At 46.6% G+C, this 23,774-nt stretch overlaps 1 protein-coding gene across 2 annotated transcripts in view; it reads right to left on the minus strand.

Annotated features, from left to right (window-relative positions):
• The window catches only part of LOC144767757 (killer cell lectin-like receptor subfamily F member 2), a 368,343-nt gene that overhangs the window by 142,961 nt on the left and 201,608 nt on the right, over positions 1-23,774 (minus strand). The window contains exon 4 of one of the 2 annotated variants that reach the window (XM_078651144.1): positions 13,530-13,690. In XM_078651144.1, coding sequence (XP_078507270.1) covers positions 13,530-13,690 — 161 coding nt within the window. Of the gene's footprint in view, positions 1-13,529; positions 13,694-23,774 lie in introns of both variants that reach the window. The other variant, XM_078651143.1, reaches the window with a different exon arrangement.

The raw sequence follows: 23,774 nt of genomic DNA on the forward strand, positions 1-23,774 counted from the left end.
CAATAATATTTTTGTGCAGAGCTATCATTCCCATTGTGCACCCCTCTAGTAGCCTTTCCCAGGGTAATGCATGGTGTTTTCTTACACTAATCAAGGAGACTCACTTCTGCTTCTTGTTGAATAAAATAATTTCCACTGGTATCCTGTATTGGAGGTTTTGTAAGGTTTATAACAATTTTGAACATGGCTGCCTACAAACTATATCACTTTTCTTTTATAAAAATTGCACAAACAATGGTAACACATACAATTAATAAATGAACTAAAACACATAGCAATTATTAAAACATGTCATTTTTTACAACTATATTATTGAAAACTATATTAACAAGCATTTACAATGCAATAGGTCTCGCAGCATTAAAGTTTGAGTTACTGGCATTGTAAATGACAATGCTTTGCATTAAATTGTTTTATTTATTTGCAATTGGTATATAAACATTATTTGTGAATGGTTAGCTGTTGCTTATGCTAAGCAAAGTTGGCAGTAATATAGAGTGATAGTCTTGCTTGTTATAAGCATGCTGATTTAAAGCGCTCTGATACCTGGTGCCACTGTACCTGCTGGACTTTGGACATCTACGCCCCTATGCGGGTTCGGTACTGTTCTCAAATGTGATGGGATTGTGAGCAATTTGCCCAAAGTAGCAGATGAGGCAGTTTTTTAAAGGAAAGTTTGCAAATCTAGAATTGTTTGCTAGAGACAATCTGAGAATGCTACAGAACACAAAGCCCATTCATTCAGAAGTGCCTGGAGACAGTAGCATCCTTCTATGAGGCACATTTGTGGAGCTAGGTGATTTGTTTCTCAGCTTGGAAACTGGTAAAAGAGCTGAGAGAATTAATACAAGCATTTGCAATGCAATATGTCTCGCATTTACAGGAGTTTGAGTTATTGGCATTGTAAATTACAATGACTTATTTCTGTGTTTTCAAAACCTGGAAGCAGTGTGTAAACACGCACTTTAAACTTATAGTCCTTGCTTATGAGAAGCAAGGCTGGCACTAAAAGAGGTGCAGTTACTGGCAGCATTGCTTCTCCTAAGCAACGACTATATGTACAAAGTGTGTGTTTACACACCTCTTGTCCTTTAAATTATCACTACACTTAAAAAACATACCTAAAAAACAGTCATTTACAATGTCAATAACTCCAACAAATGGAAGACCTATTGCATTGCAAATGCTTGTTTCTTTTGTCCTGGCCACCATTTTGCTGCTGTTCTCGGCCGCTTTTCTCTGGACCCTGACCCGCCATCTTGTCTATTCCCTCGTCTTTTCCCCTTTTCCCTTGTTTCCCCCTTGACGATCCTTAAATGTTTCTTCCTTTTTCTGATTTGCCTTTTCTCCATACCCTTGTATCCCTCCCACCCTCCCTTGGTGTTGTGACTGCGTACCCCTCTGACCCCACTTAATGGAACTCTGCTCTCCTGGTTTTTTGGGTCTTGACCTGAGAAAATCTACTATTTGTATATATATATGTATATGGAGATAACTCTAATCACTAGTATATGCAGAAGACCTTTGTACTCTCTACCATTCCTATGTGACTATGTGACTCCTATAGTATATCCATTTGTATCCCTTCCTTATGTATATAGAGATAACTCTAATCACTAGTATATGCAGTAGACCTGTGTACTCTACCATTCCTATGTGACTCTTTAAGTATATCCATTTGTATCCCTTCCGTATGTATATAGAGATAACTCTAATCACTAGTATATGCAGTAGACCTTTGTACTCTCTACCATTCCTATGTGACTCTTAGAGTATATCCATTTGTATCCCTTCCTTATGTATATAGATATAACTCTAATCACTAGTATATGCAGTAGACCTTTGTACTCTCTACCATACCAATGTGACTCTTAGAGTATATCCATTCGTATCCCTTCCTTGAATGACTTTACATTTTTTTTCTGTTTGTATCTCTTCCTTGTGTGACTTTATAACTGATACATTTGCAGTTTTTTTTCTGTTTGTATCTTTTATGCAACGCATGTAATCCTAAGTCTTTATGTATCGCAACTGGTTATTTTGTAAAGCGCTCTGACACCTTCGGGTAATGTTCGCGCTATATAAAATTGCATTAAATAAATAAATAAATAAACCACTGGGTCTAACAATCAGTTTGTAAATATGGAGCAGTGTGGAGCACTGTGTCAAAAAACAAACTGACCCCAGAGCATCAGGGATACTGGGTGAATGTGTATGGGCCATTGTTGTGATGTTGGTGAGTATCGATCGCTGATCAATTGTTGGTATTGGTGCTGGATCAGACAGTGACACTTTTTACAACCCCCTGACAAAATGCCTCAACAGACTGGGGTTGAGTGGGGGGTCACCCACTTTTCCAATCTATATTACTCTGCAAAAGAAACACACAAAAAAACTGTTCGTTCTCCAATCACCTAAAGTGTATCTCACTCTCTTAAAATCTTATAAGCTTATCTTCTCCCACGGTTTTGAGTCAAGTCGGGGACTGGTATGGTCATGGGTGATGATCTGAGAAGCATGGTTGAGTGGTCTGTGCACGGAGCGCGGTGGTCTCAAGCACGTGTGACGGGGGAGGTGGGGGTCTGAGAGGCCTCCTTTGGTCCGTACTGCGGCGTTCCCTGGAGCACTTGCGGCTCTCGGACAGGGCGAGGGCTGGCGGCAGCAGCACCACCCCCCTCTGCGCACCGGTCTCTGGTGACAGACAGGAGCAGGCGCTGAGGGAAGTACTGACAGCAGCAGCATCTCGGCAGTGCATTCCGGGCACTTGACGCGTGGCCATCTCTTGTCTCCTGGGAAGCTGAGCCGGTGACAATAGGTCTCAGGCGAGACCGCGCTTTCGCGCGGTAAACGCCACGAGACCTAAAAACAACACTATTCCTAAAACCTATCTTACTTACCTAAAAAACAATATTGTTGATGCTATTTTTGCATTTCCAATATTTGTGACTTCCGATATTTACAACTCGATATTTTCGCCAAACGGAAACATTAGCAAAATTAAGAGTTCATTGGGAAACAGTATTGGGACTATTTTAGGAAGGAGAATGGGAGGAAGTGTTATGAACCCCCCAGGAGGTAGCGACTGAGTTGATACAATGCCTATCCTACACCGATCATACTACAAAAATAGCACTTCGAAAAATGGGAAAAGTGATGCTACATGACTGAGGTAGGGGATGTGGTCAAGAGGAGAGTTTTTTACACATGTGGTCATGTCTCTCAGTAAAACAATATTGGGACAGGTAAGACAATTTCTCAATACAGTAATGAGAGTGCGGATAGAAGATGCAGCTAAAAAACTCATATTCAAAATTGTTGTGTTTATATCTAGGACCCTAATTCGATATTCCCGATTTATGCCCTTGTGAGGTTATAATCAATAATATCCTGATAAAGGCATAAGAATCAGATCCATATTCAGTAATAGCCCATGCAGTCCAAAGCACAGCACGCCTACTCCCATCGACTCCTAGAAAGCACAACGCGTTCTTTAAACAAACCAAGCCTCCAGCAGCCAGGGAAATCCCCCCCACTGCTTTTGTTTTGATTTGAACAAGAACTCCTAGAGTCCAGCAAGAACTGTTAGTTCTTGGTGACGTCTTATGTCCAACCTTACGTCAAGCCCGGCACCTTTCAGGTATAAAATACCAACAGTTGCCTTAAGCATACACACGGAGGTTTGGAGCAGAGCGGCCATCTACTTGCCCGAGAGCCCAGCTGATGCGAGAGCCCACGGAAGCCGCCCCTCCCAGAGAGACGCTGTATTTTTCTCCAGCCGAGAAAATCCAGCTCCGGTGTTTCCAGCCTACCCTTGCGGGTTGCTGGGATATCGAGTCCTGAGGAAAGAGATACCAGACCTCCCATATTCTATTACCAAGGTACGGAGCTGACTAAACCCTTAGGAGAATTCTTGATGCAGATTCTTGGCAAAATAATCTTAACCAACTTAACTTAAACTGCTACTTACTCATCCCTTCCCAAGTATTAGGCTTAGGTGAGGTACACCGGGGTAGGTTTAGTTAGAAGCACCAGTTGAGTACGTTAGTCAATGTATTTATGTATGTATATATTTTATCCATTTTAAAGTAACATATGGCTAAGAAACCATATCAATGCTTTTACAGTATTATTTCCTAATACTACTTTTACTGTACGCACTTTACTTTACTTTAAGTATTGCAATTGTGGCAATTCATTTCTCTTTCATGAGAAGGAAGACTGCTCAATAAATAACACCTTTTATTGAAAACGCCCGTCTCTCTATTTCTCTGCATTCTGGTGAAACTAAGTATGCACTGCTGACTGAGTGAAATAGCTGTCTATTGTTTTCACACGACTCTAGAGATACACTCTTATTCTGAGGGAGCAAAGTTGTCATGTTTATGCAGTTGTCAGAAACTGAATCCCTTCTTGTCTGAGCCAGGGGAGCTTGTCCCTCCTTATTCATTCAAGAAACTTTCCAGTGACCTCTGAGCTAGCTGGCGCAAACCTAAATTAAGTTTAACATAGTCAGTAGAGACCTAGATGACCTCAGTCCTACGTCTACACTGCTGTTTATGTTATTCCAATGCGCAGAGCCTATTGGGAAAATAGGAACTACACTACAATATATGGGGAGTGGGAGGCCAGACGAAATACATCAAGGGGCATATTTACAGTAAGTGGCGCATCCCTGCATATCAACAGGGATGCGCCACTTATTGTGCGCCATGCCTCTGCCACCATGGATGCGCCGCATTTATAATGCAGCGCACCATGGGGCAAAAACGGCACAGATGCGTCACGCATATGTGCCGTAAAAGTGGCGCATTGCTGGAGTTGCGTGGCAAGCGTGACGCAGCTCCAGCAATGCTCTGGGGGGCCCTATACTGTTAATGCTGCGTCAATCCTTACGCCTGCTTCAAGCAGGAGCAGGGTTTTGACGCAGCATGGGCCCCAAAGTGACTAAGTGAAATCTTGTAGATTTCACTCAGCCACTTTTAGGAGGCGTTCCTGCGCCGGAACAACCCCCCTGCGCAGGAACGCCTCATTCTGGCGCAGGGCTTTACAACGTGACGCATCTCCCAGATTGTAAATACCCCACACTATGGCACATCTTTTGCGCCGCCGCTGCGCCACAAAAGTGACGCAATGGGGCCGTAAAAGAGGCGCAAGGGGCTTGTAAATCTGCCCTCAAATCTTTATCGTTTTGGGATCAATGGTGGCAAAATGTAATATAGCGATGGGGGTTGAGTGATCCACTGGGCGTACATTCACTACCCATAAAGAAAGTTTATGGGGGCAGAGGATGTCTTAAGAAATGGAGGACAAATCTGTCAACCCTGCCAGCAATACAGGTTACAGAGGATTACAGGTCGCAGAATGAGTGCACAATTTGTTCTGTTGTGCTTGTGCCCACAGATAATTGAAGAGGGGGAAAAGTAAATGCACATAATTCAAGATCTGGGTAAACCTAGGTCCAACTGGATTCTGGATCATTCAAATGGCTGCAGATTACTGAACCCTTGTTAAGAGTTGACTAATTGTTTGTACTGTTTGAATTGTAAAATCACTAAAAGGTTTAAAAAAAGAATAATCACACAAGAGATGTTTCTGCTTGGGCAATGCTCCCATGATTTGAAAACATTTTCCAATTTTTCCAACACACAATAAAAGGGCCTCCTTCATCTCATTAGTCAAGGGTTACATCAAGCCACACCTTTAAGATAAGGTGAATTATCTTACTAGAGCTCACATCCAGTGTACAGTGTCAACAATTCTCTACCCTACCCTCTGTTCAGCTGTCTTCTCTTGGCGTTTTTAACATGTTACCACTCTGTGGTCTTTGGATGGTTTCCAACCTATACATTCTTCAGTGCCCCACACTTCAGTGTAAAATCGAATGTTCATTAAAATAATGTTGCTTGTCAGTAACGTTTTCAAAGAGCCACACCCAGTTGTTGGTGCTACGTGCTGTAAAACCATTCTGTAGCATGTTAATACACTTTGTATGAAGGGTGGAGAAATTGCAATTTTGAGAACAAAAAAATTAACATATCGGCCTTCTGTATCTGGATGCTTTATCAGCTCTGCCTGCTCTTGGAGTACTGTTGCCTTACAAGCCTTGTCTGCTCCTTTACCACTGATTTCCAGACAACCCTACCTGCTACTGTATCACTGAATAGTTACCAGCTGTGCTTGTTTCTGTATCGCAGGTGCCTTACCATCTTTGCCTGCTCCTCTGTCACTGATGCCTTACCAGCTCTCCTTCCTCCTGTATCACTGAATCCTTGCTAGCTCTGTCTGCTCCTGTATCAGTGATGTCTTAACAGTTCTGCCAGGCTCAGTACCACTGATGCCTTACCAGCTCTGCCTGCTCCTTTATCAATGATGCCTTACCAGCTCTGCCGGCTCCTGTATTACTGATGCCTTACCAGCTCTGTCTGCTCCTGTATTACCGATGCCTCACCAGCTCTGCTTGCTCCTGTGTCACTGATGCCTAACCAGCTGTGTTTGCTCCTGTATCACTGATACCTTACCAGCTCTGCCTGCTCCTGTATTACAGATGCTGTAGTATCTTGGTTATTATGATTTACATGTTATCCACTCTCCTCCAGTGGAATGCTCTTGAGATGATGTAACATAGAATGTTGGTGTGTGAAATGCACAGTTGGAGAAGGGCGAAGAGCCTTCCTGGCTGCTTCTGGTGGGTCTGAATACTACTGTACTACTGATCTTCCAACTAACTTGAATAAATCCTCCTGAATATCATCAACCTGCATGAAGTAATCACTACAATTTATTGGCGATGATTTGAACCAAAGAATCTCTGTCTGCTACCTCTGAGGACATCTTGAGTTCCTACTCTCAACCTCAAGCTACTTCTGAATCTACAGCTGCACTTACTCTTCTACTGGCACACATCAGCCCCACCAGTGACCTCCCACCGGTTGCCCTCAACACAAAGGTGCCAGTTCCAGTTTCTAAGCAGCCTACCCCCAGATGCATTAAGCACACATTCTGCGAATTCCAAATAGCGAAAAATACCGAATCGCTATTTGGAATTCGCAAAATGGGATGCATCAAAATATGCGTGAAATTTTTGCGATTCGCATTCTGCCGCAATCGCCGAATGCGAATTTCCGAAATTTGCATAAAAAACGCAGAATCGGCTGTTCCCACAACAAGAAATAGCGATTCCGATATTTGCGAGATCGCAAATTGCGATCTCGCTAATTGCGAGATCGCAAAAACGGGAAGTCGCATTTTGAGCACAATGATGACATCACAACCAGGAAGCAGGCAGTTCCCTAACTCACTCTGAACACAGAGCTGGAGAGAGGAGGAGGCACAGCCCTGAGCTCGAGGATACACACCCTGCAGCCCCACAACATAACTTCAATCCATTCCACAATGTCCCAGGAAGCAGCAGGACCCAGTGAAACTGGCCGGAAAAGGAAAATAAAATTTTCTGAACAGGAGCTGGAGTTCCTTATTGAGGGAGTCAGCAAGGACTATGATGAGCTTTTTGGGAAGCTATCCAGAAAGGTGCCTGAGGTTGACAAAAGGCGCATTTGACTGCGCATCAGGGTGAAGGTAAACGCCGTAGGAGTGACCCAGCGGTCAATCGATGACCTAAAGAAGAGGTGGTATGACCTCAGAGGCCGTGCAAAGGAACGCATAGCTGAGAGGCTGGGGGAGAGACTCGCCACGGGAGGAGGAGAATCCACAGTTGCCGCCAACACACCACTGGAGGACTTGGTTGAGGACACCATCAACCCTGCAGCCTGTGTGGGGGTCACCCAGCTGGACACCTCCCGACCCACCCAACAATCACAAGGTAAGAGCCATGCAACTGCGACCCAGTCCCTTAACAATGCCCATGCCCCCTGGGGCTGCCCATTAGATAACCCCAGTAATGTAGTCCCTGCACATCCGAAACACCCTATTGCATTGTGGGACCTGTAGTGTGAAAATGCTCCCTGATAGACACATACAGCCAGAACTGTCAAGTGAAACATATCCCTAAAGCCAGTCAGGGAATGCAAGCATGCATGCATGTTTCAACATCCCATGTGCAAGATCCATATAATTAATAATGCACCCATTCACATTGCAGATGCAGAAACCACAGATAGTGAGGTACTCCACATCAAGGAGACCCCAGAGGAGACGGAGGGAGAGAGCCATCCAGCCCCACAACCTGGACCGTCACAGGCACCTGCACCTGCACCAGTACCACCACCTTCCCAGCAGCCACAGGAGGATTGCAACCACCCCAGGCATCACGCATGGCAGTAGAACAGGCCCCACCACCACCCAGGAGGCAGATACGCCGCACAGCCACTGTGCGTTCGCCAGCAAGCGGACGGGTGAGGCAGCAGCGCACCTTGGCCACAAGAGCTGACAGGGAGCAACAGGCCCAAGATCTCGAGCTATGGATTGAAGCACGGATGCTGGCTGTGCACCGCAAGCAGGCACAGCACATGGCAGCCATGCAGCTGCAGTTGTACAAGACTGCACGCAACATGAACCAGCTCACTGAGAGTGTGCAGGAGTTAACGGCTGCAGTAAAGGAAAACAGCCAACTGATGGTTGCGCAGCAGGACATCACCCGCCGACGCCACCGCCAGCTGCTGACCCGGCTCTCAGCATATACCCGCTCCAACCTCCCAACTGTCCCGGTGTTCATTGGCCATGCAGATCCAAATGGTGCAATGCTGCCAAGACGTGGCAAAGGCCCTGGAGCAGGTCACAACCGCAGTACAACAGCAACAGGTGTGTGGCCATGGCCATGCAAGGGGGGGTGATGATGCCAGTGAGGGCACATCAAGCCTGAGCAGCCTGTCTGTGCCAGTGATACCAGAGAGGCGCCGCAGTACCAGGCCCAGTGCAGCATCACGGCCGGACACTCCCAACGTATAGCTGGAGAGGCGACAAGGTGCGTCAGGCAGGAGGCGCCAGTGAATGGCAGAACATAAGCAGCAGTGCCAGGCTTAAGTAACAAGCACGCCTGCTCTACATACAAGAGGCTGTATGATGTAATACAGTTATAATTTTGTTTAAAACACAGTTAACTTCAACATCTTGTTGTGAATAATAATAACAATTTATTCTGAAAACAAATCTTTCTCATATCATTTTTCATGTGGCATGCATGAGTGCAGTGTTGTGTGAGGGGTATGGGTGCACTAGAAATAGTTCATTGTGATGTTGTTGTGGCGCCTGTGTCCTTCTGCAGGATTCTCCCCGCGTGCATGATGCACATGTGCAGGTGACCGGTTGTCCCCCTCCGACTCACTACCAGAGATCTCCACAGGTATCCTCCGGTTGGTGGCAATATTGTGGAGTATGGCACACACGGCCACAATGCGGCAGCAGACCTCAGGCTGGTATTTGAGGGCCCCACCAGTCTTGTGTAGGATGCGGAATCGGCTCTTTAACATCCCAAATGTCGGCTCTATTACGTTTGTTGTGTGAATGTGCGCAGCATTGTAACACCGTTTCTGTGGTGTCGCAGGGTTCAGGTATGGGGTGAGGAGGTACTCACGGAGGCCATAGGCGCTGTCACCTGAAGGGTAGGAGCAGAGGGTCAGTGCCTGTTATGCGCAGCTTCATTGTCTCGACATACTGCATGTGGGCATGTGTACTTACCTAGGAGATGTCCTTCGCCAAAGTCACCCCTGGCCAAGCGGGTGTGTATGCCGCTGTGCCTGAAGATAAACGAGTCATGTGTGCTCCCCGGGTATTGGGCCACAATGTCAGTGATTATGGTCTTCGCATTGCAGACCATCTGAATGTTTAGTGAGTGGTAGGACTTACGGTTCCGGTACATGTATTCTGTCTCAGCAGGCAGACAGATGTGGATGTGGGTACAGTCAATGCAGCCAATTACATGGGGGAATTGGGCGGTGTGGTAAAAGTCCAGTTTTGTTTGGGTTAAGTCCTGTTGGGCTGTAGGGAAGGTGATGTAGTGGTGTATCCGGCTCAGCATGGCGTCCAGGAAACTCCGTAGGCAGCGTGACAGGGTGCTCTGTGAGATCCCCCGTGCATATGCGACTATCCCCTGGAAGCTCCCGGAGGCCAGGAGGTGGAGGCAGAACAGGACCTGGACATGGGTGGGCACGGCATTGGTCCTCCTTGTTGGGTGCTGCATCAGGGGATTAAGGTCTCTGATGAGCTTGGTTATAATTGCCCCATTCAGCCTGTATTTGGAGTAGATCTCCTCTTCAGTCTGGCCCAGGAGTGTGATCCACAGCCGGAAGATGCACTCCTGGATCCTGCGTCGGTTCCGGGCTGCAGCCTGGAGCCTTCGCCGCCTTGCCACGATGTAGAGTCCTGGCATTGTGAATGTACTCATGTTCCTACTGTGTCTCCTTAAGTGTGTTTGTTTTACCCTGCACCTGTATCTTGTTAGGTTTTTTTTTCAATTGAACTTTATGGTTACCACCTGGCTTGACTTCTCCTTAAATTGCGCCTCGCTAATAGCGATTTTGGTGTTTTTTGCAATTTGCGATTTTTGATTAATTGGATTTGCGAATATTTTGCGAGTTCGGAATTTAATTTGCAGAATCAGTGGAACATCGCTATTAAAGATTCGCAAAGGCGGTTTCACCGCTATTGTGATAGCAATTTCGGTTAATGCATCTATGCACTAATTCTCTGCCTGCAGTTCCTACAGCGTCTTAAAAGGTCTGTCCTTGCTACGCATGCAGCACCTCAACAAGCAAGGAAAAGGTGTTCTAAGGTACCCAAGAACAAGTTCATCTATACCAACATCAAGTGACAGTTTACATGCTGGACAGCGTTTCAACTAACAAGTGACAATTTTACATGCTGTTCCTACAGTTTCTACAGTATTCTCTTGTGCTCTGTGAAGGTTCAAGTGTGCATCCAGAACAAGAAGCTTTCGTTCTTCATACAAGCTTTCCCTCACCAATGCCTTTTCACACTGGGATCGTCATCTTTGTGTTAAGCATCCCTAGGAGCCTGCCATACTATAATCAGCCTCTTCAGATACAACTTTCACAGAGACGCAACTGGCCTGATCCCCCTTCTGTTTTTCTCTGTTATTTGGTCTGGTTGAAGGTTTCTACAAGCTGCGCAAGGTATTTATTTCCAGATGTGGGCACATCAGGGACACAGTTCTTCATCGGAGGAGCTGAACTGCCTTTGAGCCTGCGCAATGCCATGAAGATTTTGTCTGGTATATTGGTAGTACTGTTTCTTGTGAGGGATGCAGCACGCATCACTTTTAATGACTTTTGCACATTTGTGTGGCGCTGGGACCTCGTGTGTACGGTGAGTGTCCTCACCTTTCTTTTACTCATATTTTGGGCCCCAGCTCTTCCCTCCAAATTTGGAAGTTCAACCGCCCTGTTTTAAATAACAACGTGCGCCATGTTCAGCGCCCGTTCTTACATTAAGCATGGTGCCGTGCAGAGTTTCTCCTGAGCTTTTCATGACATCTTTGGCCTCTCTGGTGTTTGATGCTGCATATGTACGTTTTGGCAGCAGGAGAGCTCTGTGAGCCACTCGGCTTGTGTCTCCTGTGCACTCGCCATCTTGGAGTTGGCGTATACATGCATTTTACATTGCCTATTATTGTCTGCTGACGGTGCCTTCCAGCAATCTGCCAACCATTGTTCATCAAATAAAGTTTTTTTTAAGATCAGCTCGTCATCAGCTATGTCACAATGTCAAGGTTTTTTTTTTCAACATGTGGTTTGCTGCTCTAGCTCTCAACTGCTCCAACGCTCGAGAAGTGTCTTCTTCATTCAAGTCGCTCAACACTCGACACAAGATTTTGTCACTATGACTTTTCTTCAGTCTCAACGTTTGGGAAGCAAGTCCTTCTTGTCCATTTACCGACCATTGCTTACATTCTTTGCGGTGGATTGTTTTTTTGTTGTCTACGTGCCTTGTTTCATCTTCGATGGGTATTATGGCTGCTTCAAAGTACTTGTTTTTTCTGCTGTCAAGTGCTCTGCTTTTTTCCGGCATTTTTTCTCTTGCAGAGTACCTTCATGCATGCACGTCTTCAAGAACTGTCACCTGTCTATCATCGCTGTGACAGGCACACCTTTGATCTTGGTTAAACAACATAAATAATTTTTCTGTTTAATGTTCTTACCAAGCAGTTGTGGCTTTATTCCTTAAGAAATGTGTGCTTTTTTATATAGATGCCATGTTTATTATGGTAACATATTTCTTCTGGTTATACTCTAATTACACAGTTTATTGGCACAGTGCACTTGGTTTTTATCTCATTGGGTGTCGTCTCTTCTGTATGGGGCACAATATTTTTAGTGTTGTACAGTGTACATGTGCGTTACCTTCACAGTGCACAATGTTTAGATTTACATTTTACCCTACATAGGGTGCCTGATAGTTTTACCTTCACACAGTGCACAATCTTTACCTCACCACGAGGTGTTTCACAGGGATTTTTAGTTCCGTCATTACTGTGCACATTGTTCTTACCTCTCCACGAGGTAGTCGTTTCTTTTGTTTCAGTGCACACCTCTCTAGGTTCACACGTTGCGTGGTTTCTATCACTCATCCACAATGCACTTCTCTTGACCACGCGGAGGTATGTTTGTTGGGTCTCCCCATCGTCTTGTGCATAAGATTGTACCTCCTTTCGAAGTGCGTCCTTACGGACATGACATTACACTTGTCATTACATTTACAAACCTTCACTACAGTGCCGCTCTTACCTTACTTAAGGTGTCTCGTGTAGGTTGTTTGTTTTATTCTACTGTGCACATTAGTTTGATTTTCTCTTGTTGTTACCTCTGCACGTTCATTTGTTACCCACATGGGTGTATAGTTTTGGTTCTTACCCATTAACTAAAGGGCATTGGTCCACTATAGACTGGGCGTTTCTCTATTCTATTTTCTTTTTCTTTCACAACACTGTAGCCCAATACTCTTCTATTTTATTTAAAACTCAAATTTTTATAATAGTATGGAGAAGAAGGAGTTTTATATTGTATTTCTATTCTTCTCTGTAATTTTCTTCTCTCCTGATGTGGATTACTCTCTCGCATACTTACCTGGCCAGTTGGTGTACGGAGAGTACTCATTGATGGTTTATTTTTCTTCTCTGTATTTCTTTGTCTCATTTATTAGAAAGGAGGATGGGAAACAGGTTGTGTTTATCTGTTTCTTTAAGATTTTTGGTTGCTTTCTTTGTCTCTACTTTTGCTTTGTTTCTCTCTAGTACTCTCCTCTCTATTTCTTTCTACTAGCTTCTACATCTGATTATATTTTCCTCTCTTCTGTTTTCTTTTGGAAGAAAGGAGGATATGTAGTATCTTGGTTATTATGCTTTACATGTTATCCACTGCTCCTCCAGTGGAATCCTGTTGAGATGATGTAACATAGAATGTTGATGTATGAAATGCACAGTTGGAGAAGGGCTGAGCGCCTTGCTGGCTAGTCCTGGTGAGTCTGAATACAACTGTACTACTGATCTCCCAACTAACTTGAATAAATCCTCCTGAATATCATCTACCTGCGTGGAGTGATCACTACAGATGCCTTACCAGCTCTGCCTTGTCCTCTATCACCACCAGGTGGGAGCCCCTGGAGGAGCAGTCTTTCTGGCTCGCGTTCCAGTTCTTCACATCTGTTCTTACTGGGAAGTAATAGCACTTCCGTCCACGCTGTTGCCACTTCAGAGGTAAAGATGGCATAGGATCAGCTCCTGCTGAAAGAAGAAATTGAATGAATTGTTACTGGGAATTTCAATTATTGAGTAATAAAAAACAGATGAATAGCGTGTTCTAGGTTTTCAAAAGGTGGACATATTTGCTCACTGCTGAAATCTGTGTCTGGCTTGTGGGTGACAGGGTTGGCTACTGACCGGCCTGATTTGGGTCTTTCATCCCTCTGAAGAGAGTACATGTAGCCCTGTGAAAGTGCTACTTACAATGTTATGAGACCAGAAACTTTGATAGCGAAGCCTGTTTGGAGTTCGTATTTATAAAGCACAGTCGAACGCCCAAAGGCTTCTTTGCGCTGGCAGAAAAAACAGGTTACCACCATATCCCCTTGTGCGGCGCCACCACAAGAAAACAAAAGGGGCAGTACAAAATCGCTTCTCTGGCTCAGTGCAGAGCCGAGCACTTGTTTATATACACTTGCATTTTTAAGTGCTTTCATTTAATCTGATATATCTCCACATTAGTGCCTGATTTTAGACAGCACAACTCTGAACAGAAAGAGACAAATACCGCTCACTGTAAATCTAGACAGCACAACTCTGGTTTAACCAGAAGCAATACCAGGTTTAATGGTTGCACTTTAAACAGTTCAAGCACATAAAACCGGCTTTGGGCTCTGCACTGAGCAGGTGACTATGAATGGGCCCAAGAGAAGGATTAGTTACTTACCTGTAATCCTAGTTCTCATCCAGGGGTATACTCATTAAAGTAATAATCTATGAATAATCCCCGCCCATGTGCGGGATCTCGGTGCATATAGAAAACACACACACACACACACATATATATATATATATATATATATATATATATATATATATATATCCACACGACAGGGATCACCAAGCTAAGAGAGGCCACAGGAAGCAAAAGTGAAGTTCATATCATTTTAATTTGATCAGCAGCTTGCAAGCAGTACTCGACCTGACTGAAGCATCTCTGTTCATGGCCAGACGCGTTTCAGGATTCATTTCCTTTCATCAGTGGCTTAGCAGAAAAATGTTCAGCTGCTCACGCATTTTAATTAATCCAAACACCCGCCCTGGTAGGCGTGGCTGTCAGCACAGCCTCCTGGTGCTTGTAGTTCCATAAAGTATTGCCACAGTGGGTGCGCTGTTCATTTCTCATATCTTGCAAAATTAATAATCCCTTTTGGGTAGATGCTTCTTTCAAGGCGCTGTGACTGCCCTGCTTTTCAGCCGATGATCGAACTTGGTGTAAATCACAGCCCTGAACTGTGACTTTACATCTCTTCCTCTCGGTTACTCCAGCTCCCAATTGAGGCTGGAATGAGCCTGCAAGCCCAGCAGTGAGCCCCTCTCCACGACCGTGCCAGGCCGTAAATTATCCACACGACAGGGAGCACCAAGCTAAGAGAGGCCACAGGAAGCAAAAGTGAAGTTCATATCATTTTAATTTGATCAGCAGCTTGCAAGCAGTACTCGACCTGACTGAAGCATCTCTGTTCATGGCCAGACGCGTTTCAGGATTCATTTCCTTTCATCAGTGGCTTAGCAGAAAAATGTTCAGCTGCTCACGCATTTTAATTAATCCAAACACCCGGCCTGGTAGGCGTGGCTGTCAGCACAGCCTCCTGGTGCTTGTAGTTCCATAAAGTATTGCCACAGTGGGTGCGCTGTTCATTTCTCATATCTTGCAAAATTAATAATCCCTTTTGGGTAGATGCTTCTTTCAAGGCGCTGTGACTGCCCTGCTTTTCAGCCGATGATCGAACTTGGTGTAAATCACAGTCCTGAACTGTGACTTTACATCTCTTCCTCTCGGTTACTCCAGCTCCCAATTGAGGCTGGAATGAGCCTGCAAGCCCAGCAGTGAGCCCCTCTCCACGACCGTGCCAGGCCGTAAATTATCCACACGACAGGGAGCACCAAGCTAAGAGAGGCCACAGGAAGCAAAAGTGAAGTTCATATCATTTTAATTTGATCAGCAGCTTGCAAGCAGTACTCGACCTGACTGAAGCATCTCTGTTCATGGCCAGACGCGTTTCAGGATTCATTTCCTTTCATCAGTGGCTTAGCAGAAAAATGTTCAGCTGCTCACGCATTTTAATTAATCCAAACACCCGCCCTGGTAGGCGTGGCTGTCAGCACAGCCTCCTGGTGCTTGTAGTTCCATAAAGTATTGCCACAGTGGGTGCGCTGTTCATTTCTCATATCTTGCAAAATTAATAATCCCTTTTGGGTAGATGCTTCTTTCAAGGCGCTGTGACTGCCCTGCTTTTCAGCCGATGATCGAACTTGGTGTAAATCACAGCCCTGAACTGTGACTTTACATCTCTTCCTCTCGGTTACTCCAGCTCCCAATTGAGGCTGGAATGAGCCTGCAAGCCCAGCAGTGAGCCCCTCTCCACGACCGTGCCAGGCCGTAAATTATCCACACGACAGGGAGCACCAAGCTAAGAGAGGCCACAGGAAGCAAAAGTGAAGTTCATATCATTTTAATTTGATCAGCAGCTTGCAAGCAGTACTCGACCTGACTGAAGCATCTCTGTTCATGGCCAGACGCGTTTCAGGATTCATTTCCTTTCATCAGTGGCTTAGCAGAAAAATGTCGTGTGGATAACTTACGGCCTGGCACGGTCGTGGAGAGGGGCTCACTGCTGGGCTTGCAGGCTCATTCCAGCCTCAATTGGGAGCTGGAGTAACCGAGAGGAAGAGATGTAAAGTCACAGTTCAGGGCTGTGATTTACACCAAGTTAGATCATCGGCTGAAAAGCAGGGCAGTCACAGCGCCTTGAAAGAAGCATCTACCCAAAAGGGATTATTAATTTTGCAAGATATGAGAAATGAACAGCGCACCCACTGTGGCAATACTTTATGGAACTACAAGCACCAGGAGGCTGTGCTGACAGCCACGCCTACCAGGGCGGGTGTTTGGATTAATTAAAATGCGTGAGCAGCTGAACATTTTTCTGCTAAGCCACTGATGAAAGGAAATGAATCCTGAAACGCGTCTGGCCATGAACAGAGATGCTTCAGTCAGGTCGAGTACTGCTTGCAAGCTGCTGATCAAATTAAAATGATATGAACTTCACTTTTGCTTCCTGTGGCCTCTCTTAGCTTGGTGCTCCCTGTCGTGTGGATAATTTACGGCCTGGCACGGTCGTGGAGAGGGGCTCACTGCTGGGCTTGCAGGCTCATTCCAGCCTCAATTGGGAGCTGGAGTAACCGAGAGGAAGAGATGTAAAGTCACAGTTCAGGGCTGTGATTTACACCAAGTTCGATCATCGGCTGAAAAGCAGGGCAGTCACAGCGCCTTGAAAGAAGCATCTACCCAAAAGGGATTATTAATTTTGCAAGATATGAGAAATGAACAGCGCACCCACTGTGGCAATACTTTATGGAACTACAAGCACCAGGAGGCTGTGCTGACAGCCACGCCTACCAGGGCGGGTGTTTGGATTAATTCAAATGCGTGAGCACCTGAACATTTTTCTGCTAAGCCACTGATGAAAGGAAATGAATCCTGAAACGCGTCTGGCTATGAACAGAGATGCTTCAGTCAGGTCGAGTACTGCTTGCAAGCTGCTGATCAAATTAAAATGATATGAACTTCACTTTTGCTTCCTGTGGCCTCTCTTAGCTTGGTGCTCCCTGTCGTGTGGATAATTTACGGCCTGGCACGGTCGTGGAGAGGGGCTCACTGCTGGGCTTGCAGGCTCATTCCAGCCTCAATTGGGAGCTGGAGTAACCGAGAGGAAGAGATGTAAAGTCACAGTTCAGGGCTGTGATTTACACCAAGTTCGATCATCGGCTGAAAAGCAGGGCAGTCACAGCGCCTTGAAAGAAGCATCTACCCAAAAGGGATTATTAATTTTGCAAGATATGAGAAATGAACAGCGCACCCACTGTGGCAATACTTTATGGAACTACAAGCACCAGGAGGCTGTGCTGACAGCCACGCCTACCAGGGCGGGTGTTTGGATTAATTAAAATGCGTGAGCAGCTGAACATTTTTCTGCTAAGCCACTGATGAAAGGAAATGAATCCTGAAACGCGTCTGGCCATGAACAGAGATGCTTCAGTCAGGTCGAGTACTGCTTGCAAGCTGCTGATCAAATTAAAATGATATGAACTTCACTTTTGCTTCCTGTGGCCTCTCTTAGCTTGGTGCTCCCTGTCGTGTGGATAATTTACGGCCTGGCACGGTCGTGGAGAGGGGCTCACTGCTGGGCTTGCAGGCTCATTCCAGCCTCAATTGGGAGCTGGAGTAACCGAGAGGAAGAGATGTAAAGTCACAGTTCAGGGCTGTGATTTACACCAAGTTCGATCATCGGCTGAAAAGCAGGGCAGTCACAGCGCCTTGAAAGAAGCATCTACCCAAAAGGGATTATTAATTTTGCAAGATATGAGAAATGAACAGCGCACCCACTGTGGCAATACTTTATGGAACTACAAGCACCAGGAGGCTGTGCTGACAGCCACGCCTACCAGGGCGGGTGTTTGGATTAATTAAAATGCGTGAGCAGCTGAACATTTTTCTGCTAAGCCACTGATGAAAGGAAATGAATCCTGAAACGCGTCTGGCCATGAACAGAGATGCTTCAGTCAGGTCGAGTACTGCTTGCAAGCTGCTGATCAAATTAAAATGATATGAACTTCACTTTTGCTTCCTGTGGCCTCTCTTAGCTTGGTGCTCCCTGTCGTGTGGATAATTTACGGCCTGGCACGGTCGTGGAGAGGGGCTCACTGCTGGGCTTGCAGGCTCATTCCAGCCTCAATTGGGAGCTGGAGTAACCGAGAGGAAGAGATGTAAAGTCACAGTTCAGGGCTGTGATTTACACCAAGTTCGATCATCGGCTGAAAAGCAGGGCAGTCACAGCGCCTTGAAAGAAGCATCTACCCAAAAGGGATTATTAATTTTGCAAGATATGAGAAATGAACAGCGCACCCACTGTGGCAATACTTTATGGAACTACAAGCACCAGGAGGCTGTGCTGACAGCCACGCCTACCAGGGCGGGTGTTTGGATTAATTAAAATGCGTGAGCAGCTGAACATTTTTCTGCTAAGCCACTGATGAAAGGAAATGAATCCTGAAACGCGTCTGGCCATGAACAGAGATGCTTCAGTCAGGTCGAGTACTGCTTGCAAGCTGCTGATCAAATTAAAATGATATGAACTTCACTTTTGCTTCCTGTGGCCTCTCTTAGCTTGGTGCTCCCTGTCGTGTGGATATATATATATATATATATATATATATATATATATATATATATATATATATATATATATATATTATATATACATATGTGAAAACATATACATGCAACCTAAAATGTTTCCAACATGGCAAAAATGCTGAAATTACATATGTTTGCATTGTAAGAAAAATACCCTCCTAGCCTTTAAGGAAAAGAGGAAGCACTGAGAAATTGTCATACAACAAAGCTTTATTGCCTTAAGGAAAGCTTGTAATTGCAGGCAGTTGCCTGTAGGCTGCATAGCAGAATAATGAAACACAGAAAAAACTGACTCCTTGCCTTTAAGGCTTCCAAGGGTTAGGCTACCGTGCCTTTTAAGATCTGCAGGAGACCCTCTGCTCCCATGATGCACCACAGGTAACAGTTAGGTCTGTTCTTTTTGACAGTGTATTATGTACAGACACCTCAGTAGAAATGCAATTAACAAACATCGGCTTGAGCAACAAAATCTAGACAGTAATGGCGTGTGAAGGTATGCACTGATTGCCATGTGGCTGCCTTGCAGATTTCAGACATAGGAACGTTGCGAAGGAGAGCTTTCCCTCTGGTAGAGTGCGCTTTAGGTCTGCCTTGTAAGGTCTTGTTAGCTAACTGGTAAGATAAAGCTATACAAGAGACAATCCATTGAGAAATAGCTTTCAGATGCAGCTAGACCGGTGTTAGTGGAACCGTAGTTGACAAAGAGCCAGTCAGATTTCTTAAGTCTGTGAGTTTTGGCAAGGTAAAACTTCAATACTCTCCGGAGATCTAAAGAGTGTAATGATCTCTCAGGGGGAGATGATGTTTTAGGAAAGAAGGTGGGCAGAGTAATAACTTGATTGAGGTAAAAATCCGAGACCACCTTAGGAAGGAAGCTCGGATGTGTACGTAGCACCACCCTATTGGCATGAAATGCAGTATAAGGTTCCTTATAGCACAGCGCCTGAATCTCACTCACCCCGCGGGCTGAAGTGATGGCTACTAAAAAAGCAGCCTTCCAGGTCAAATGCTGCAAAGACGCCTTATGAATAGGCTCGAAAGGAACACCCATCAGTTTAGTAAGAACAATGTTAAGCTCCCAAGGAGGAGAAGGAGATCTCACTGGGGGATAAACCTTCCTGAGTCCCTCCAGAACGTCCTTGACCACTGGCATTTGAAAGAATGAACCCTGGGTAGGGGACTTTCTGTAAGCTGTAATAGCAGCTAGGTGAATGCTGATGGAGGGATATTGCAGGCCTGACTTTGCCAAGTATAACAAGTAGGGAAGGATCACCTGCTCCTGACCCTTAGTCGGATCAAAAGCATTGTCCTTACTCCACATGTAGAATCTCTTCCACTTGAAAGCATAAGACTTCCTGGTGGAGGGTCTCTTTGCTTCCTTGAGAATGTTTATACAGTCGGCAGAGAGGTCTAAGTGTCCGTACTGGATGACTTCAGGAGCCATGCAGTCAATCGCAGGGACGAGAGGTTGGGATGAAATACTCTCCCCTCATTCTTGGTCAGCAAGTCCAGGCAGCAGGGCAGCCTCCGGTGTGGCGCTTCGGACATCTGCAGGAGGTCCGGATACCACCACTGGCGCGGCCACTCTGGTGCCATCAGGATCATTCTGGTGTTGGTCCTGTAAAACTTCTGTATGACCGCCGGGATCAGGAGTGGTGGAAAAGTGTACAGCATTGTGTACGACCATCTGATCAAAAGTGCATTCCCCCATGAACCTTGTTGTGGGAATCTGGACGCGAAGACGAGCCATTTTGTATTTGCCGCGCCTGCAAACAGTTCGATGTCTGGCATTCCCCATTGCTGAAAAATTTCCTGAGAGACTTTGTTGTTTTGCACCCAGTCATGCACTTCTACGAAGTCTCTGCTGAGAACATCTGCCTGCACGTTCAAGGTTCCTGGAAGATGAACGGCTACGATCGTATGACTCCTCGTCAGAAGCCACTTCCATATGGTCTGGGACTCCAAAGACAGGATCCGTGACCTGGTGCCTACCTGCTTGTTCAGATAGTACATTGTTGTTGTGTTGTCTGTCTGAATCTGAATGGAGCTGGACTGTAGGGACAGGTACAGAGACTTGAGAGCCAGATGGACTGCCCTTAGTTCCAAGAAGTTGATGTGATAACTTCTCTCTGTCTCGGACCAGAGACCTTGCACCTGGAGCTGGCCCATGTGAGCTCCCCAAACCTGCAGTGAGGCATCTGTAACCACAGTCTGGGTCGGAGGTACCTGATGAAACGGGACCCCTTGCAGATGTGAATTTTTCATCCACCATTTGATGGAGTCCCTGGCAGCCTGAAGAAGAGAGACACGATCTTCCCAACAACCTGACCGCTGTGTCAATTGATCTTCGAGGGACTGCTGTAGAGGCCAAATGTGAAGTCTTGCATTGGGCATAATGAAGATGCATGAGGCCATCGAACCCAGCAGTGATGACACCTGCCTTGCTGTGGGATGTGTAGAGCTGAGAAGAGCGCAACGCTTGAGCAGCATTGATGACAACCTCTTCTCCGAATAACACACGCTTGCCCTTGCGGTGTCCGGGGACGCACCCAGATAATGTATCTTCTGCGTGGGGTTGAGGACTGACTTCTTGTAGTTGACTTGCAACCCCAGGGAGTGAAGTAGATTGAGACAGTAAGTGAGATGGCTCCGGAGTAGTGAAGGTGTGAAACTCTTTAGGAGCCAGTCGTCTAGGTAGGGATAGATGAAGATTTTCCCGGAGAGCTGGAAGCATGCAGAACTCAGCGCCCTCCTGAAGAAACCATCAGCTGACCCCACCGACCTCAAGAACTTCCGCCCCATCTCGCTCCTCCCGTTTCCTGCTAAAGTCATGGAGAAGACCGTCAACCGACAGCTTGCCGCCTTCCTCGAGACGAACGGATCCCTCGACCCCTCGCAGTCCGGCTTCCGAGCCAACTACAGCACCGAGACCGCCCTCATCGCAGCCACTGACGACATCCGAGCCCTGCTCGACAACGGGGAAACAGCTGCCCTCATCCTCCTGGACCTCTCCGCAGCATTCGACACTGTCTGCTACCGCACCCTAGTACAATGCCTCAGCAACATCGGAATCCAAGAGAAGGCTCTGGAGTGGATCATCTTGTTCCTCGCCGGAAGAACCCAGAGAGTCCGCCTCCCCCCGTTCAGATCCGAGGCCACCGAAGTCATCTGCGGCGTACCACAAGGATCATCACTCAGCCCCACCCTCTTCAACATCTACATGAGCCCCCTCGCGGCCATCGCACGCCAACACAACCTCAACATCATCTCCTACACCGACGACACTCAGCTGATCCTCTCCCTCACCAACAACCCAGCCACCGCCAGAACCAACCTACACGAAGGGATGAAAGAAGTTGCCGAGTGGATGAAGAACAGCCGCTTGAAACTCAACTCAGACAAGATGGAAGTGATCATCCTGGGACCATCTTCCTCCGCCTGGGATGACTCCTGGTGGCCCCCTGCCCTGGGCAGCGCACCCAAACCAACGGACCACGCACGCAACCTGGGCTTCATCCTGGACTCCTCCCTCTCGATGACCAGACAAGTCAACGCCGTCTCGGCCTCGTGCTTCAACATCCTACGCATGCTCCGGAAGATCTTCCGATGGATCCCCACCGAAACCAGGAAGACGGTCACACAGGCACTCGTCACCAGTCGACTGGACTACGGAAACACCCTCTAAACTGGAACCACAGCCAAACGCATCCAGAACGCCTCCGCACGACTCATCCTGGACATCCCCCGCCTCAGCCACATCTCCGGACACCTGAGAGACCTGCACTGGCTCCCCGTCAACAAGAGAATCGAGTTCTGTCTCCTCACCCACGCACACAAGGCTCTCCACGACCTGGGCCCCAGGTACCTCAACAACCGCCTGACCTTCTACACTCCCACCCGCCAACTTCGTTCAACCAACCACGCCCTCGCCGCCGTTCCACGCATCCGAAGAGCCACCATGGGAGGAAGATCCTTCTCCTACCTGGCAGCCAAGACATGGAACTCCCTCCCCATCCACCTCCGTCAGACCCAAGACCACCTCTCCTTCAGGAAGCAACTCAAGACCTGGCTGTTCGAGCAGTAGCAGACCCCCCCTCCCCCAAGCACCTTGAGACCCTCCGGGTGAGTAGCGCGCTATATACATTTTTTGATTGATTGATTGATTGATTGATTGAAGGCAGCCACCACCGCCATGCACTTGGAGAACGTCCGGGGGGCGGATTTGAGCCCGAACGGAAGTACTCGGTACTGATAGTGCTGTCAAGACACCTGGTACCTGAGGAATTTGCGATGTTTCACTGAAACAGGAATGTGAAAGTTGGCATCCTGCAGGTCGATGGCACACATCCAGTCTCCCTGGTGAAGATGTGGGAAAATCTGGTGCAGGGCTAGAATTCGAAATTTCTCTTTCCTTATAAACCTGTGCAGCAAGCACAGGTTGAGGATAGGTCTGTCCTCTTTGGCTACTCCTCATTTTTGGACAAGGAAGTACAGTGAGTATACTCCTTAGTTTTGCTGGTGAGGTGGGATCTCTTCTATGGCCTTCTTGGAGAGGAGGGTAGACACTTCGCCGTGTAACAGCAGATTTTGAGGAAGGCACTTCGGTTGTGGGGCAACTTGCGGGGGAGGAGACTTGAACCTCAGCAAGTAACCATGCTGCACAATATCCAACACCCATCTGTCTCTTGTTATGGTTTCCCACTCTTCCAGGTGAAAAACGATACTCCCTCCTACCGGAGTGGCGAACGGGTGCGGAGGAAGCCATGCCTCACTATTTTGGAGGCTGCTTGGAGGAGGACTGCTGTTGTTTTTTGTTCCCCCTTCCTCTGCCAGGACACTTCTGCTGGAATTGGGACCTCTGCT

This window comes from Lissotriton helveticus, chromosome 7, assembly GCF_964261635.1.
Source record: "Lissotriton helveticus chromosome 7, aLisHel1.1, whole genome shotgun sequence".
In the NCBI taxonomy this organism is placed as follows: Eukaryota; Metazoa; Chordata; class Amphibia; order Caudata; family Salamandridae; genus Lissotriton; species Lissotriton helveticus.